This window comes from Hippopotamus amphibius, chromosome 13, assembly GCF_030028045.1.
Source record: "Hippopotamus amphibius kiboko isolate mHipAmp2 chromosome 13, mHipAmp2.hap2, whole genome shotgun sequence".
Lineage (NCBI taxonomy): Eukaryota > Metazoa > Chordata > Mammalia > Artiodactyla > Hippopotamidae > Hippopotamus > Hippopotamus amphibius.
Genome location: NC_080198.1, coordinates 91,511,234 through 91,528,454, shown reverse-complemented (window position 1 = coordinate 91,528,454; position 17,221 = coordinate 91,511,234). Strand labels below are relative to the sequence as shown.

At 47.5% G+C, this 17,221-nt stretch overlaps 1 protein-coding gene across 2 annotated transcripts in view; it reads left to right on the top strand.

Moving 5' to 3' along the window:
• Window positions 1-17,221, top strand: part of STK32B (serine/threonine kinase 32B) — a 359,771-nt gene that overhangs the window by 105,582 nt on the left and 236,968 nt on the right. For both annotated transcript variants that reach the window (XM_057705907.1, XM_057705906.1), the window contains exon 3: window positions 10,337-10,488. In XM_057705907.1, coding sequence (XP_057561890.1) covers window positions 10,337-10,488 — 152 coding nt within the window. The remainder of the gene's footprint in view (window positions 1-10,336; window positions 10,489-17,221) is intronic.

Genomic DNA, 17,221 nt, shown 5'->3' with positions numbered 1-17,221 from the left:
CTGTGGCAGGGACAGAGTTAGTAATGGGGCGGTGACAGCAGATGTGTGTAAGACGTCCAGCCAATATCGTGTCTGCCACAAGTAGGGACTTGAAATATATGTTTGCTCTTTTCAGGACAATGCAAGAGCTAATCAGTTTGTAGCAGAATGGTTAGAGAGCTTTGCCTCTGAGTCTGACAGAGCTGAGTTGGAATTCTGGTCAACCAGGTGACTCTGGGCAAGTTACCTAACTTCTCTGTGTTTCCAAAGTGAACTGTTATTCTCATGTAAGAATCATTTTTAGAATTCTTAAACGTGATACTTTTACTAGAAACTTTTATTGTTCATGCAGACATCTTTTATAAAGGGTGGAATCCATTTTTTTAAGTGAGATGTTTATTCCTTTCACATTAATTAGTCCGTGTTTGGCTTGAGGCATAGGTTGGAGGAATTTGCTGGCTCCCAGGGATTGCTTTATTAAGAGTTAAATATCCCAGGAAATGCAGGCTCACTCGCGAATGGCATTCAAGCACAGCCCAGAGCAAATGATCCATCACTGACTGGTTTAACAGACGTCATTGCTCATTTGCGTTTCCCGTTTTCCAACAATGACGTCTCGTTCCATACTCTGGATGAGCCTTCCAGGCCTTTTTCATGTCTGCACAGTGGTCTCAACCTTGCTTCACCCTGGAAGATACGCTTCCAGCACTAAGGGTGTCTGAAGCGCCAGGGTTGGTTCTGGACCCTCACCCCCATGACTGCTTTTTGACGTTTGCCGACAAAGCAGTGTCCCTTATGACTCCAGAGGGAAACTGTGTGCGTAAGTAGTGGCAATTAATTATTTATAAAACACGTGATCACCTCTTGGAATTACCTCCAGACTCCCCTGCACCCTGTTGCCAGAAAGAACTCCCCTCCCCCTCAAAACCCACATTTTCCATGTTGTTTGTATGTTCTCTCCTTTATTCATTTATTTGCAACTGTATACCTAGGATCCACTTTTTAAACCCCTCTGTAACTCCCCAGTGCCCTCAGGACAAAAGCCAACTATATTGTCTGCTGGTGCTGATGTGACAAAATCCCACAGGCTAGGGGCTTTAAACCACAGGAGTGATTGTCTCACAGATCTGGAGGCCAGAGGACACCAGGCCGATTGGCTTAGTGCCTGCCCTCATGACCCCATTTTAACCCATGACCTCTTTAAGGGTCCTATCTCCAAATACATCACATCCTGAGGTACTGGGGGTCATAGCCTCAATATACGGATTTGGGGACACACAGTCCAACCTGCAATACCACCCTTTTAAACATGTCATTCAAGGCCATCTGTCACCTGCTCCTCACCCACCTTTGTCATCTCATCTTTCGCCATGATCTCCATGATGTCTGTCGTGTAATGTCTCAGGTGAACACCAGTGAGTATCACCTGGTCAGAACGCACAGATGAAGGGTCCGTGGGGCAGGCACACTGTTTCTTAGCATCCTAAGGAGAGGCCGGCTTGGCTTAAAGCATAGCTGGACACGCCAGGGTCTGTGCCCCAATCAAGACATGCTTGCCCATGCTGCTGTCTCTTTTATGCTGACTGGGGACAAATATTTATTTATTTTTAAAAATTATTCATTTATTTATTTTATTGGCTGTGTTGGGTCTTTGTTGCTGCACACGGGCTCTCTCTAGTTACTGTGAGCGGGGGCTACTCTTTGTTGTGGTGTGAGGACTCCTCATTGTGGTGGCCTCTCTTATTGCAGAGCACGGGCTCTAGGCGCATGGGCTTCAGTAGTTGCAGCACGAGGGCTCAATAGTTGTGGTTCACGGGCTCTAGAGCACAGGCTCAATAGTTGTGGTGCACGGGCTTAGTTGCTCTGGGGCATGTGGGATCTTCCTGGAGCAGGGATCGAACCCGTGTCCCCTGCATTGGCAGGTGGATTCTTAACCACTGTGCCACCTAGGAAGTCCCGGGGACAAATACTTTAGAATCAAGTACCAAGCAGTTTGAACTTCCTGTGCTTCCAAAAGCCCAACACTGGTAGCCTTAGTGGCTCCCGGGGCCCATGAGAAGTTGAAATCAGGTGCTGACTTCTGATATTGGCTGGCTCATTGCCACATGTATTAGTCCGTGTTCTCCAGGGAAACAGAACTAATAAGAGGTGTATATAGATATAGATACAGATATATAGACATAGACATAGATATAGATATAGATGTAGATATATAGATAGGGATATAGATGGATTTATTTAAGTAATTGGCCCACAGATGATCGAGGCTGGCAAGTCTAAAAATCTGCAGGATAGGCTGTCTGGCTGGAGACCCAGGAAGTTGCTGATGTTGCTGTGCAAGGCCAAAGGTTGTCTGCTGCAGAATTCCCTCATGCTTGGGGGAGGTCAATCTTTTGTTCTATTCAGGCCTTCAGCTGATTAGATGAGGCCTATCCACATTATCGAGGGCTACCTGCTTACTCAAAGTCCACCTTTTTAAATTCATCACAAATTAATTTTATCTAAAAGCACTCTCACGGAAACATACAGAATCATGACCCAGCCAAGCTGACACATAAAATTAACCATCACACCAATAATTGTGAAATTGTTCCTGAGCTCCTTCCTGGGCCACTCCTGCACGTGTCTGCAACGTTCTCTGGTCTTACCTTCAGAACACGTATGAGTGATACTCATAATTGCAATAATCATTAATAATTCATAAGTGCTTACCATGCAACCTTCACAACCACCCACTAAGATAAGTACATGCCTACCCCCATTTTATAGATGGGGAAGTTGAGAACACTGCTAACACATGCTAAAATGCACCATGCACGTTCCATCTCTCTGTACTTGCACAGGGTCTGTGCCTTCTCCCGGTAATGCACTTCCTTCCCCTTCTTCCTACACCTCCATCCCATGAAGCTAACCCTTGATGACTGAGAAACAATTCAAATGCAGCCTCTTCCAGGATGCCTTTCCCTAATCCCATCTCCTGGTTAGGATCCCTCTTCTCAGGTCCCTTAGTCCCATGTGCTCACCTATCCCATAGCACTGTTCTTTCCTAAGTAACAATTATCCATTCCTCCAGCCAGCCAGCCACAGATGTCAGCTAGGCAGTGTTCTAGCCACTGAAGAGGGAGCAGTGAATAAAAGAGAGAAAAATTCCCATCATTATGGGGTTTACACCACAGTGGGCGAGACAGACAAAGGGAAAACAAACAAGCCAAGAAGCATGTGCTGTGACAGGAGCTGGCCAGGGTGATGGAGGAAACAGGGAGGGAGGATGGGGGTTGAGGAGAGATTGGTTCATTTGCACACAGAGGTCAGGGATGGCTTATGGGATAAGGTGACTCATGGGCAAAGTGTGAAAGGACGTGAGGACCCAAGACTGGACACCTGGGGAACAGCATGGCAGACAGAGGGATGGCACAGAGTCCAGGGTGGGAAGTGTACCCAATGGAATTAGAGGGGACCTGGGGCCACGCCATGTAGGGCCCGGTGACCTGAAGTGAGGGACTTCGTCTTTTGCTCTTGAGTATTGTTTATCTCATTGAACCTTGAGTTCCTAGAGCAGTGTCGTATCTTCATGGCTAACATAATGCCAGGATCATGGCAGGCATTTAACACTTGTTTATTGACTGAAATATTCATCCAAATGAGTATTTTTCTTGAAGCTAACTTTTGATCACTCTAGTGAGGCTGCCATTGATCACAGCCCACATGGACTTTCTGTGCCATGAAAAATCATCATATAGTTTGTGGATCAGATGGGGATGTTCTCAGGAGTGAGAAACAGAAAATCTGCCTCGTAGTGGCTTAAACAAAGAGGGTTTATTTTCTCACATAACAAAGAAGTCTGAAGGTAGATGGCGCCATGACAACAGGTTCAGTATCTCTGAGACCTTCATAACTAGCCTCATGGTCACAAGGGGCTGCTGCAGCTCCAGACATTACATATATGCTCAGGTAGAAAGGAGAAGAAAAGTGGCAAAGGGGACAAAAGTGGAACCATCTGTAGCTATTCCCTTTTATACAGAAAGCAAGACTTTTCTTAGAAGTCAATAGACTAATATCTCATTGGCAAGAGCTATGGCTACTCCTGGAAGCATTTTTAATGGGTCACACTGCCTCCTTGAAGAAAACTGTCCTATTATAGAGGAAGAAGGGGGAGGATGCATTTGGGTAGTTAACAATCATTGTCTGCCAAAGATGGTCTTCTTGTCAGATAAGGATATTTGAACAGCGGTATCCAGCATGATCACTCTTTTTTAGTGACCTTATTTAATCCTGATTATTTTTTTTTTTTTTGCTTTACCCAAACTGGTTGTATCTCAGATTCTTGTTCCTGCAAGCATAACCAGTGTCTGTTAATGTCATAGTATGGCTGTGCACCAACCAACAGCATTTGCTAAGTGCACTCAAGCTGGAGGTGGTGTGGGCAGCACAGAGAAGGTCAACTGAGTCAGGTCAGGTGAGAAAGGGCATCCAGGCTGGTCCATGGAAGGGCAGAGCCAGCCTTTGCACCCGCACAGTTCTGGGTTCCCAGCACAGCTCTGGCTTCTCTGATTCTGGGGTCACCTGTCCTGTGAGAGCTTGGCTTGCCTGAGCTAAAAAGTGAGGGTTACTCTCCTGACCATCAAGGTCACTGAAAATGCAGCCAGACAAGGGCTTTCCTGAAGAATCCAGCAAAGTGATTCTCAACTGGCCTGCTTATCAGACTCTCCCTAGGGAACTTTTACAAAATACAACATCCCAGGACCCTCCCAGACCTCTGGGGGTGCCGCGGAACCAAGGCCATCAGTGCTTTGAAGGTAAGGTCCAGCTAAGGACCACCGGATGCTGGCGCAATGGAGGTTCTCAACACGCATCCGTCCCCCGTCTCTGTTGAATTGGGATCAGTTCCCAAATTCCTGACGCACAGTGTGCTTGACACATGCCTTCCTTACAGCAAATCGCCTGAAATCCATGCCTGCTAGCATTTATTGGTCCCAATAAATTGTCATTAATAATGATAACATCAGTTCCTAATTGAATTAGACTAATGAGGGATATTAATTGGGTGCTTGCCTGTCAGCAGCTTGGGTGGCTCTGGCCAGACTGCTCATTCCCTGCCTCATTAACTGTGATTTTTGGTGGAGGGGCTCTGCGCTGACCTGCTGGGGAGCCCTGGGGCCACGTGCGACCCACCTCTTCTGTTTTGAAGGTTCCCAGGATGTGGGCAGAGCTGCCTGTTGGTGAGGAGGGCTGACAGTCCCTTTAGAACACCTGTCCTGAGCCCAGGAGGCCGAGATGAGATGCTGTTTCAGTTTCAGCAGATTCCCTGCATCATGTGGTTGCCTTGGGCTTCAGAGCTGGGAGGAACAGCTGGCCCTCCTGCTGTGAGAACAGGCACTGAAGACCCCTACCTCCCTCGAGCACACAGGGCCTAGCGGGCCTGGTCATAACGGAAATTCCAGCTTCTCTGTGGACTCCTGCTCAGGCCTGGAGGTCAGGGCGGACCTCAGGGCAGGAGGTGGTAATGCCCGCAAGGGGTGAGGCAGGGGATGGCCTGTAGGAAGTGTATTCTAAGCAGAAGGAACGGAATACACTCATGATGGGAGTCAGGGGCCAAGATGACAAGTTCATGTGTCTGAGCCTCTGGAAGCTCAGGGTTCGATAGGGAACCAGGCAGCATGGCTCCTGCCTGCACGGTGCCTGGGTTCTACCTGTCAGGCAGTAATCAGGGAAGGTCCAGTGTGGGAAGCAGGACAGCAGACATAGGGGCTATGGGAGCCCATTGGGAAGGGTGTTGATGCAGCCCATTGGGAAGGGGATGTGTGTGTATTTGTGTATGTGTGTATATATGTGTGTGTGGTGTGTGTGTGTATATAGATGTGTTTGCGTGTGGTGTGTGTGTGTATGTGTGGTGTGAGCATGCACACGCACACACACACACGCCTCTCAGAGGTGACAGAGGCTTTGAATGACAAGACACTTGAACACTTCCTGAAGGTGAAAGAAAGCCCTTGCAGGGCTTCAAGTCTTTCATTCTGGGGAACTTCGCACTGGGCAGAAGGACACCTGCAGAGACCAGAGCCGAGGTGGTGAGGACGCTATTACAGTGAAATGTTCTCACCTCTGAAATCTCAAGCACTGACTCTAAATACCAGAAATTGCTCTGGTCACAGGAACCTACGGGGAGAGGACACAGGCCAGGGGATTGGGCTGGAAGGTGGGGTCCCGGGTGCTGCTTTGGGACTTAATGCACTCAGCGCTCAGGGTTGGGTCCCAGGCAGCAGTCTGCCCACTCCCCGCCAGCCCGCAATTCCTGGGCACCTGTATGGGCCAGCACTCTGCTGGGCTCCATGGGCACCTGCCTATAGACCTGGGGGTGTGAGTCAGTTGAAACCCACTGCACAGGAAGGATCACCAAGTTGGTCAGCCAGAAGTGGATGGCCACGATGGACATTTACAGACTGTCTTAGTTTCCTGTGGCTGCTACAACAAACCAGGTGATTTAAAACAGCAGAATTTTATTCACCATGGTTCTGGAGGCTCCGGGGAGGATCTGTCCCAGACCTCTCTCCTGGCTACTGGGTTGTGGTGATCCTAGACCTTCCTTGGCTTAAAGATGCATCATCTCTCCAATCTCTGCCTCCTTGGTCACACTGTGCGCTCCTCTGTATGTGTCTTCTGCCTTCTTTTCTCTTATTATGAAGACACTGGTTGATTTGGGGCCCACCCTAATCCAAGATGATGCATCGTGAGAGCCTTACCTTAATTATATCTGCAAAGACCCTTTATCCAGATAAGGTCCCCTTCACAAGTTGAGGGGGTCAGAACTGTTCAACTGGGACTACATCCTGCCTGTCCCCTCCTCTTTGGTTTTGTGCATTGCGTCCCCTGTGCCCCCGTCATCCTGCCTGACAGAGAGCCTGAGGGCTGCTCCCAGGTGTCCCCACTTCCTTGGGACTGCAGCGTGAAGGGCTTGGCTCAAGCCACCCTGGCAAGTCAGGAGGAAATGTCACCCCGAGCTCCAGCCATGGGCCAGAGATGTCTGTGACCCTGTGTCCTGGGAAGCAGGCCTCCCTCTCAGCACCCTGCCCTGCCTTCAGATGAGTCCTTAACGATGGTGGTGATGACAGTACCAGTAATCACAATAATAAGTGCATTTGCTGAGAGCCCTGTTTCCCTGGAGCATTATATGTGCAAAACCCTATGGGAAGTAAAGAAAACTCGCCTCCATTTGGTACCCCCAACATGGCAGCACCACACCACGCCCTTCACAGCATCCCCTCCTGTGTCCTCACAGTAGCCCTTGGAGCAAGAACATACTACCCCCATTCTACTGATGAGTAGACTGAGGCTCAGAGAGGGTGGCTGCACAGCAAAGAACTGGAATGTGAGTCCTGCTTGGAGTGACCCCAGAACCCAAACTCTTTCTGCGTCTCTGAGACTTGCCAGCAGAGCTTTGTCTCTACCTAGTGGCTTACACTTGTCTCAGTCTTTTTTTCATTTTAGCTTCTCCATCCCTTGGTCAGGTGGATTCAGCCTTTGCTACCCGCCTCGCTTGGCCAATGAAGAAGCAAGGCCAGAGGAGACAGGGATATGTGTGAGAGGGCCACGAGCAGAGCCCAGCTCTCCAGATCCCGAGTCCACCTGTGTTCCTGAGACACACAGAGTGTTTCTAAGGTGCCTTAGAAAATAGATTCAAGCCCTCAGTTTATAGAGGAGGAAGTTAAGGGACCTCAGCCACACCTTTTCATCAGCATGGAGCTGGCCAAGACGCCAGGTCTCAACCTCTCCTTTGACTTGTAAATCCAAGCCTTAAAGCTCCAGGCAGTGTCCTGTTCCAACCTCTCTTCCTTATCTGGTACCCGAAGTCAGACCTCCAAGCCCTATTCAAATCCGGAGCTCTATTAAAATTCCATTTTAAAGAGTCTCTTCTAGTTCCTGAGCTGTCACCCTCCTCCTTCCCCTCCTGGGAGGTGAAGGCCATCTCTCAGCACCTTTGCCTTGTCAGTCATACCAACGAGAGCCAGGGGTGGGGTGGGGTTCTTCCTCTGATGGGGGCCTTGTCCAGACTCCCTGGAATCACAGCCTCCGCTTTTCAAGATGATGCAGCCAACTGGACTGTGGGGCTCCCAGCCCTGGTAGAGGCCATATCTGCTCCACATCTCTTCTAAGAAGACAGATGAGGAGTGAGAGAGATGAGAAACCCTAATTAGTGGAATGATCTGCCCCCTGCTGCAGACGTGGGTCTCAGGGCTATGGAAGTCTCTGTTCAGATTCCCGCAAACCAGGACACCACCGGGCTTTTGTTCAGCACAACTTTGCCTCCTGTGGTTTTATATTTTCAAGTTTGCTGGTAAAGTTCATGGGCCTTCAACCTCATGCCATTAATTGTACTGCCTGGAAAAACATTCTTTTGGAGGTTTCATGAAATGTGCTCCTTAAGACATTACGATTCGGGTGACATTTATCATCCCCCAGACACAACCGGGCCCTCCCACTTCCTTGGTCTCATTTAGTTTCACCTCAGTGGGGCAGAGTGGGCTTCGATAACTCAGTTCAGACAGATGCTGAGACAGAAGCTCGGAAGAGCAGCAAGAACCAAAGTGGGAATTGGAATTCAGGCTTTCCCCCACCATCTCAGATTCACAGCATGTTGGAGCTGAAAGGGGTCCAATTTCCAATAGGAGACCAACTTGGGATGCCCGGAGAAAACCCCAAACTCCCAGGCCCATAACCACATCCCTGGTGTTCTCTATCACAGCCTTGTTCCCGGGGAGGAAGCATCGTTGGTGAAAAGTGCCAGCCAGAGAGGCAGAGAAGCCAGGGTTTGAGTCCTGAGGCATGAGGAAGGTCTAAAACCTTTCTGCGCTTCTCTTCCTTCATCTTTCACGTGAGGGTAATAAGAGTAGTTACTGCTCTGGGCTGAATAATATCGACCCCACCCCCCAAATTCATTTGCTGTAGCTGCATAGCAAGGGGCATCAAGGATTGATAACAACGCCCAGAAATTAGAAGAGGCAAAGAAGCATCCTCCCCGAGAGCCTGCAGAGGGGACATGGCCCTGCCAACACCTTGATTTGGAGCTTCTGGCTCCAGAACTGTGAGACAGGACATTTCTATTGTTTTGAGCCCCAGTTTGTGGTACTTTGTTATGGCAGCCCGAGGAAACGAATAAATACCCCATCAGGATGTTGGGAATACAGTGTGCGTTCACCCTGCTACTTTTTTCCAGCCTCACCATACTCCTTGCCGGGCGTCCTAAGGCTTCATGTCCTCCTTTGTATCTTTCCTTCTCCCTAAAAGCCTCTTCTTTTGCCTTTGCCATCTTGGCATCCTTTCATGCCCACCCACCAGCATTAGTGCCTTGAAAGAACCTCCTCTGACAGCACATCCCTGCTACCACTGCTGCTGCTTATGAGTAAGGGAGCCACTCGAAAGTCAGACTGTTGTGGGTTTGAATCACCGCCCTGACACTGAGGGGCTTGTTGAACTCTGGGCAAGTTAATTAGCGCACTCAGGGCTGCAGCTTCCTCAAGCTCGAGGGAACACAGAGGCTTTTTTCCCAAGGTTCTTATGGGGCTTATGTAAGATAATCAAGGAGACAGTTTATTCAGTCTCCGGAAGTGCTTGGTACAGGAGCTGTCACCATTGCTGTCGCCATTTCTCCTTTGCTTCCCCCGTGCCCAGGTGCCTTAGTTTGGGTTTCTCCAAGGGCCCTGGAGAGGAAGAAAGCACAGGTCGTGAGTTGGGAAGTGAGTTAGGGAAGGAAAGGCAAGAGGCTGCCGGTAAGGGGGTGCCGTCAAGCCAGTTAGCCCCATGGGCTCAACCTCTCAAACTCTGGGAGCCATGGGGTGGGCAAGGGGCCCCAGCTGCCCACATGGGCTGAGTATTGCTTCTAAGGGCATTAACACTGGCATTGCCAGTCTGTTACAGCAGCGCAGGCTTTGCTGGCAGAGTCCTCGGGCAAAGAGAAGTAGGGCTGGAGGATGGAGGTGTGTGCAGAAGTGGGGAGGGCGGGGGCCACAGGGGGCACAGACACGCGCATCTCAGTGTCATAGATATTGGTGCATCTGTCTGTTTTCCTCCAGGACTGTGAGCTCCTTGAGTGCAGGGCTGCCTCTTCTGTCTCCTGTTTACACAGCTGCTTTTTTAGCATTTATACATGGACAGTACGCAGTGTAAATACCTGATCAACAGGTGAATCTGGTCCAGCTCTTTCATTTTGCACATGTGGAGAGGTGTGGCACAGCCAGCGCTGCTCCGCTATCAAGATTTCAGAACTGAGACTTGAACCCAGGAGTAGGGATGCAGTGAGGGGCTGCCTTTTTGCTCCTTTGAAACGGTAGCCTGAATGTTCTCCCTTTTGGCTGTCACTCAGGTCTGCATCGTGCAGAAGCGAGACACTAAGAAAATGTACGCAATGAAGTACATGAACAAGCAGAAATGCATCGAGAGGGATGAAGTTCGGAATGTCTTCCGGGAACTCCAGATCATGCAGGGGCTGGAGCATCCTTTCTTGGTCAATCTCTGGTGAGTGATTCCATCCGGGGCTCCTGGGAAATCTTCATTATGGAGCCAAATGCAAATACGGCTCTGCTGGAAGGAAGCTTCTGTATCATAAAGAGAAAGAAATGAAACTTTCTGAGTTCGCATGTTCTTTTGAATATTTTGTCGAGTACGTTTTTTGATGACTGTTTTGTAGAGTACATTTTCTGATGAAATCATTAAGCATATGCTTAATTTTCATTCTTTTCTCTTACCTGGTGAATCAGAATTGAAATCGATTTAGGAGAGAAGGTTTTTGTATGTTTGAGAACACACGTAGAATGTTGTAAGAGAATGCTAGATGGAGTCTTCTAAGGGGGATTTGACTTTTTAGAGAATTACACCCATAGTGTTGATGGCAAGATGGACTTCTGGGAGCTGATGTTTTACTCCACTCAGGGTGGCTGCCCAGTGTGGACGTGCTAAATTCCAGGTTCTGAATCTGGCCCACAAGGCCCACTAGGAGCCATGCTCTGGAACTTTCTCTCCCCCCCACCCCTGGCTATCATCTCTTCTTTAATTTGCATCCTAGATTTGCCACTTTGCTGGTTGTTTCCCTGCCTCTGTGTCTTTGCATGTGACGTCTCCTCTTCCTGAAGCTTCCACCTCCCTGTCTCCCCAACCTCCTCTGACCAAATGCTGTGTGTTCCTTTGGTTCAGCTTTCGAGGTACTTAGACCAGGAGCCTTTGCTGCCCCACAGGCTGGGTGAACGCCCCTCATGTCTCCATCTTGACCTATGCTTGACCCAACATAGCCTGCACCACACTGAACCCAAATTATTGTTTATTTATTTGGGTCCTTACTAAGAAGTCACTTGCTCCTTGAAAGCAAAGGCTGTTTCTTAGGGACTTCCCTCGTCGTCCAGTGGTTAAGACTCCATGCTTCTAATGCATGGGGCCTGGGTTTAATCCCTCGTCAGGGAACTAGATCCCACATGCTGTAACTAAAGATCGCACATGCTGCAACTAAAAATCCCATACACCTCAACTAAGACCCAGTGCAGCCAAATAAATAAATAAGTAAATAAATAAATATTTTTTAAAAAAAGAAAGCAAGGGCTGTTTCCTGGTTCTTTGTTTCTGGGAATCTAATACAGTCTCAGATATGTTAGGGGCACTTAAAAAATGTTTCCTGAGCTGGATTTTGTTGAAGGGGAGAGGACAGGCTATTCTAGGAAACAAATTCTGTTTCATTCTGCATCTCAATTGACTGATTTTTGATCTTAAGAGCGTCTTTTCTGATGGGAAACTCTAGCCTAGCCCGAATCCCTAATATCACCAATTATTTCTATTGCCCTTCATATACAGAAGCACTCTGAACACTGGGTGTTAGTACAAGGAGGGACATCGATTGTCCTGTTTGAGAAAATCAAGGTCTGCCTGGCGGATGCCTCAGACTCGGGCATTTCCACGGGGAAAAGCCGTACTGTGTGTCATACACTAGGGTCTGGGTAACAAGTGTGCATTTGTCCTGTCTCCAGCCATACAGACACTTGAGTTATTTGGAGGAAGTGAACCTCTTCATGTTTTGATTGCTGGAAATGTTTAAAATTTATTTTTTACTGAGTTAACATTTGGTTTACAACATTATGTACGTTTCACTGTATGTTTCTACTTCTGTTTACCCTACAGCGTGCTCATCGCCAAAAATTAAGCTTCCGTTCATCACCATAGAGAGATTGATGCCCTTTCCCCACGTCACATCCCCTCCCCCAGCCCAACCCTTTCCCTCTGGTAACCACTGCTCTATTCTCAGCATGTTTTGGGTTTGGGTTTGATTGATTTGGTTTGTTCATTTATTTTCTGCTTGTTTGTTTTTTTATATTTCACATATGAGTAAAATCATATAGTGTTTATCTTTCTACATCTGACGTATTTCCCTTAGCATAATACCCTCAAAGTCCATCCATGTTGTTGCAAATGGCAAGATTTCATCTATATTTTTATGACAGAGTAGTCGTCAGTCGTATATATATAAAATACATATATGTGTGTGTGTGTGTGTGTATATACATATGTATACACACCACATCTTGTTTATCCATTTGCCCATAGATGGCCACTTAGATTGTTACCATATCTTGGCTATTATAACATAGTGGTGCAGATATCTTTTCAAATTAGTGTTTTCGTATTCTTTGGATAAATACCCGGAAATGGGACAGCTGGATCATGTGGTAGTTATAGTCTTAATTTTTTGAGGACTCTCCAGATTATTTTCCACTGTGGCTGCACCATTTCTAACCAGAAAAGTGACATAGTTTTATTGCAAAATACAGAAAATAACATACATAAGAAGGCAATAATTATCCAGACTCTTAACCACCAGCAGATTACATTTGGGTGTGTAATTCTTTTTGTACTTCTTTTCTCATATCACTATGAGTGTAAATGCCATTATTATAAAACCGCACATAACAACGTTGGATTCTGCTTTTTCAAATTGAGTGTCTGATAGAAGCATTATGTCCTAACTACAAACTTTTTATAAATCGTTTTTAATGGCTATGTAATTTTCCACTATGGAGAAGTTCAATAAGACATCTAACCTTTAACCTGTCATATAGGTTATTTAGGCCTGTTTCTAATTATCTTGCTGATGTAAATAATGCTGAGACGAAGATCTCTGAGCCTCAACTTTTTTAGGAGACACTCCTTAGACCAGGCAAGGGGATGGGATGCACATCTGGGTTGTGATATGTGCTGAAGGAGGGAGGTTGTGTCAGCATCCTCCCTTTTCAGGACCATTTTTCGATGCTGTGTTCATGGTCTCCAAGATTCCAACAGACTAATGACAGACCCTGTTTAATTCCATGGTAAGTGCTGGGTCAGTGGGAAAGCTCCCTGTGCACACTGGCCTCTTAAGGCATTCGATTCCCATCGTAAGAGAGAACCTGCTGCTTGATTTTGGAATCTCCTCTCCAACTCTCTGGCCTCAATGGTGAAAATAATACCTTGTTTTTACTGCTAGGACTATTTTGAGAGTTAACTGATAGGAAAAGATATGGCAGTATATCTTCTGTAAATGAAAATCTTGTTCACTGTTAGAGTTTATTTATATGTGTGTGTGTATGTGTGTGTGTGTTTATACCTACATATGATAATTGATGGATGGCAGATAGATAGATGATACCCCTTCCAGCTGTAAGTGACAAGGAGAGGGTCCTTAATTCATTGGTCAGTACTGAGCGCTTTACGTACTGTATGGCTCAGGATTTATTTAGTTACGGGAGCAAAAACTTAAACTTGCTTCAGCACCAAAAGGAATTTCTTGGGTTTTATACCTAAAAAGTCTAGAATTCCAGCTGACTGCATCTCTGTCTCCTGTGCTGGCTGTGTTTTCAGAGCCATGAGTCTCGCTGATCACTGGTTGTTCCTACTCCTGCTTGCTGAACGGCCCCAGCAGAGGCTGAAGGTCACAGGCGTGATTGACCTGGTCATGTGCCCCTTCCTAAAGCAGTAGGGGCGGGGAGGGCAGGAGGTTGGTCCCATCTGAATGTCAGGAATCTGCAGAGGGAGATTGGGAGCTGTTTCCAGAAAACGGTAGTGACTCTGCCTACCATGTGATTGGCACCTGCTCACCAGACGTTATATCCTTGTGCTGGAGTTTTCATAACAGCCCTGTGAAACAATGGGCTTGGGCCCCATTTCTCAAAGAAAGAAAGCAGGGCCCAAAGCAGTTCATGATCTTACCTGAATCAGTGGAATTGCGATTCAAACTCAAGACTGTCCACTGTGCCCCGAGGTTTCTATTTCCTATAGGGAAATACCACTAACATCTATTGGGTACTTGATAAGTGTCTTCTTTAACTGCTATTAATTCTCCTAACGGCCTCTTTAGTTTCCTACTATCGTCCTATTATTATTGTCCCCATTTTACAGATGGGGTAACTGAGTCACACCACGAGTAAATGGAGGAGACGGGACTTGAGCCCAGGCTATCTGGCATCATGGCTCACACTCACACCCTTTCTCCCATGGCTGCTGTGAGAAGGCCCTGGCCCTTTCCTGCTTAACCCACCGCACCCCCCTCCTCCCTGCACGGAGCCCCTCCTGCTGGGCTTCATTTTGGCTGCTTCCCTCACCCCTGCTAGGAGGGAGCATGGTGTGGAATTGCTCATCGTTTCATGAGGACACCACTGCTTTAAATTAACTATACGTCAGGTTTTCATATCATTACACGGTGGGTGAATTATCACAGCCTTGGAAAGCCTGACTGCATCCCTTCTCATTCTTCTCTTTTGCTGACACGCTTTATTACTGGCAGAGGCAAAGGCCAGGCACTGATTAGTTTTCACGACAGTTTGGCCTCTGAAGAATGAACGATGGGTGCTCCCAAGCCTGTGATGATGCAGGTTAAGTTATCAAGTGCAATATTTTCACCTGTTCTGAAGCGAAACTGTTTTTGCTCTCTGGGGCTTAGGACAACTGGGGCAAAGGGAGAAGGCAATGAAAAATCACACCCCAGAGAGGGGAGTTGTGCAGTAGTGGGAGCCCTGGAGAGGTGGGGAGTGGGAGAGGAGTGGAGATATGAGATGGGGAGAGTTTCAACACTCGGGCTCTGAGGTCTGATCTCCCAGGTTCTAATGACAACTCTGCCTCATGTAGGCAAAGAGCCTTCCATGGACTGAATTTTGTTTTCTCCCTGCCCCTTCCCTGCCCCACACAAATTCATATATTGATGCCCTAACCCCCAATGTGACTGCATCTGGAGACAGGATCTTTAGGTGGCTATTAAGGTTATATGAGGTCATCAGGGTGGAACCCTAATCTGAAAGGATGGTGGCCTTGTAAGAAGACGGGGGGAGAGTGAGTCTCTGCCACATGAGGACACAGCAAGAAGGTGGCTGTCTGCAAACCAGGAGGAGCACCTCCACCAGAACACGGCCACGCCCGGACCCTGATCTTGGACTTCCAATCTCCAGAACTGTGTGAGGACACACTTACTTCTGCTGCTTCAGCTTCCCAGACAGTGGTATTTTGTTCTGGCAGCCTGAGCAGACTAATACAGAGGCCTTGAGAGTGATCTGATTCTCCCCACTGTGTCTCAGTTTCCTTACTTGGAAAATGGAAATGAAAAGATGACCGCATCATAGGGTTGCTGTAAGGACCAAATGGTGTAATACGTAACAAGCATCCACACGGTCCCGGCTAGGAGGTGACCACTGGATCGGGGACCTCTAGTGCTGTTGATATGATTAGCGCCTGTCTTTCAGGTTAGTCTGAGGCTGGCTGGACCCCTTCTCTTGTTCTCTTCCAGCAGTGGACATGAGGACATGCTGAGTGTTGGAAGATGAGTCTTGAGATTTCAGTACTAGGCTTTTATCCTGATGAAATGGTGGTGGGTAGGTAGTTCATTGTGTTTTCAGACTGTGTTTTCAAAATCCAGTTCTACTCACCAGATTAACTATATGTACTAGACTAATTGTTAAAGTGTTCTGTTTATAATTAGGCAGTACCTCCCCTGTCCCGTTTGCTGCTGAAGTAATTCTGGGAATGGATACCTGGCAGGATAGGATGAGAACAGATACCTGCAATCAGTTTAAATAGTTCTCATAGCAAGTGTTGTTTCTGGAACCTTCTCTGCGTAGCGAAGGGCTGAGTCAAGACACAGGTCTCTATGAGCCATGCTAAGGCAAGAAAGAATCACTTAAATTAGTGGCTAGTTTTTCCTAAGCATTGAGACCTCTGATTAGAGTAAAACTCTGTAAGGTGTTTAAAGGTAGAGCTATTCTGTCTGGAGCAGCCGTGCAGGAAAGGAGGCTGGGGGGAGCACAGACACAGAAGGTCCCTCAGGGACCTTTGATGAAGGATAGAAGCCCTTTACAAATAATCACCAGTCACTGAGCTGCTTCATTTCCATGAAAATAATCATCTTTGGCCTTGAATATTGCTACAACCTCCCAACCAGCATTTCAATAATCAGCCATCACCAGTTTGCCACACATAGGGTGTCTTGGTCAGCTCAGGTTGCTGTAACAGATTACCATAGACTGGGTGGCTTAACCAACAGACATTTACTTCTCATGGTTCTGCAGGCTAAGAAGTTTGCGATCAGGGTGCAGGCATGGTCCAGTTCTGATGAAGACCCTTTTCTTGGTGTAGAGACGGCTGTCTTCCTGCTGTACCCTCACCTGGGGGAGAGAGAGCTCTCTCTTGCCTCTTCTTGTAAGGGCACTGATCCCATCATGAGGGCTCCACCCTCATGACCTAATTACCCCCCAAAGCTCTATATCCATCACACTGGGGACTAGAGTTTCAACATATGAATTGGGGGAGAGGACATAAGCGCTTAGTCTATAACACAAGGCAAGTCTCATCAAAGTGCAGATCCGAGAGCCTGCCCCTCATCTGATTAGAATCCTGTGATGGCTCCCCAAAGCCCACAGAATAAATGTCTCTCCACCACCTGGCCTCTGACATTATGTCAGTCTCTCCTCCTGACACCCACTCCTGCTACCATCTTGGTGCATTTTTGTCCCAGCCCTACCAACTGACTAGTGGTACCTGTAATTCATCTTGCTGTCATCAGCCCTCTGGGTCTTTGCACATGCTGTTGCTTCTGCCTGAAACAACCTCTCCCCTTTGTTGTCTTTGGGAACTTCTGCCCCCACAAGTATTCATCCATTAAATAGATATTTATTGGACTTTTACTGGGTATCAGGCACTGTCTTAATTTTTAAGAGGCCAGAAAAGAAGAGAATCCTTATGGCTGCTG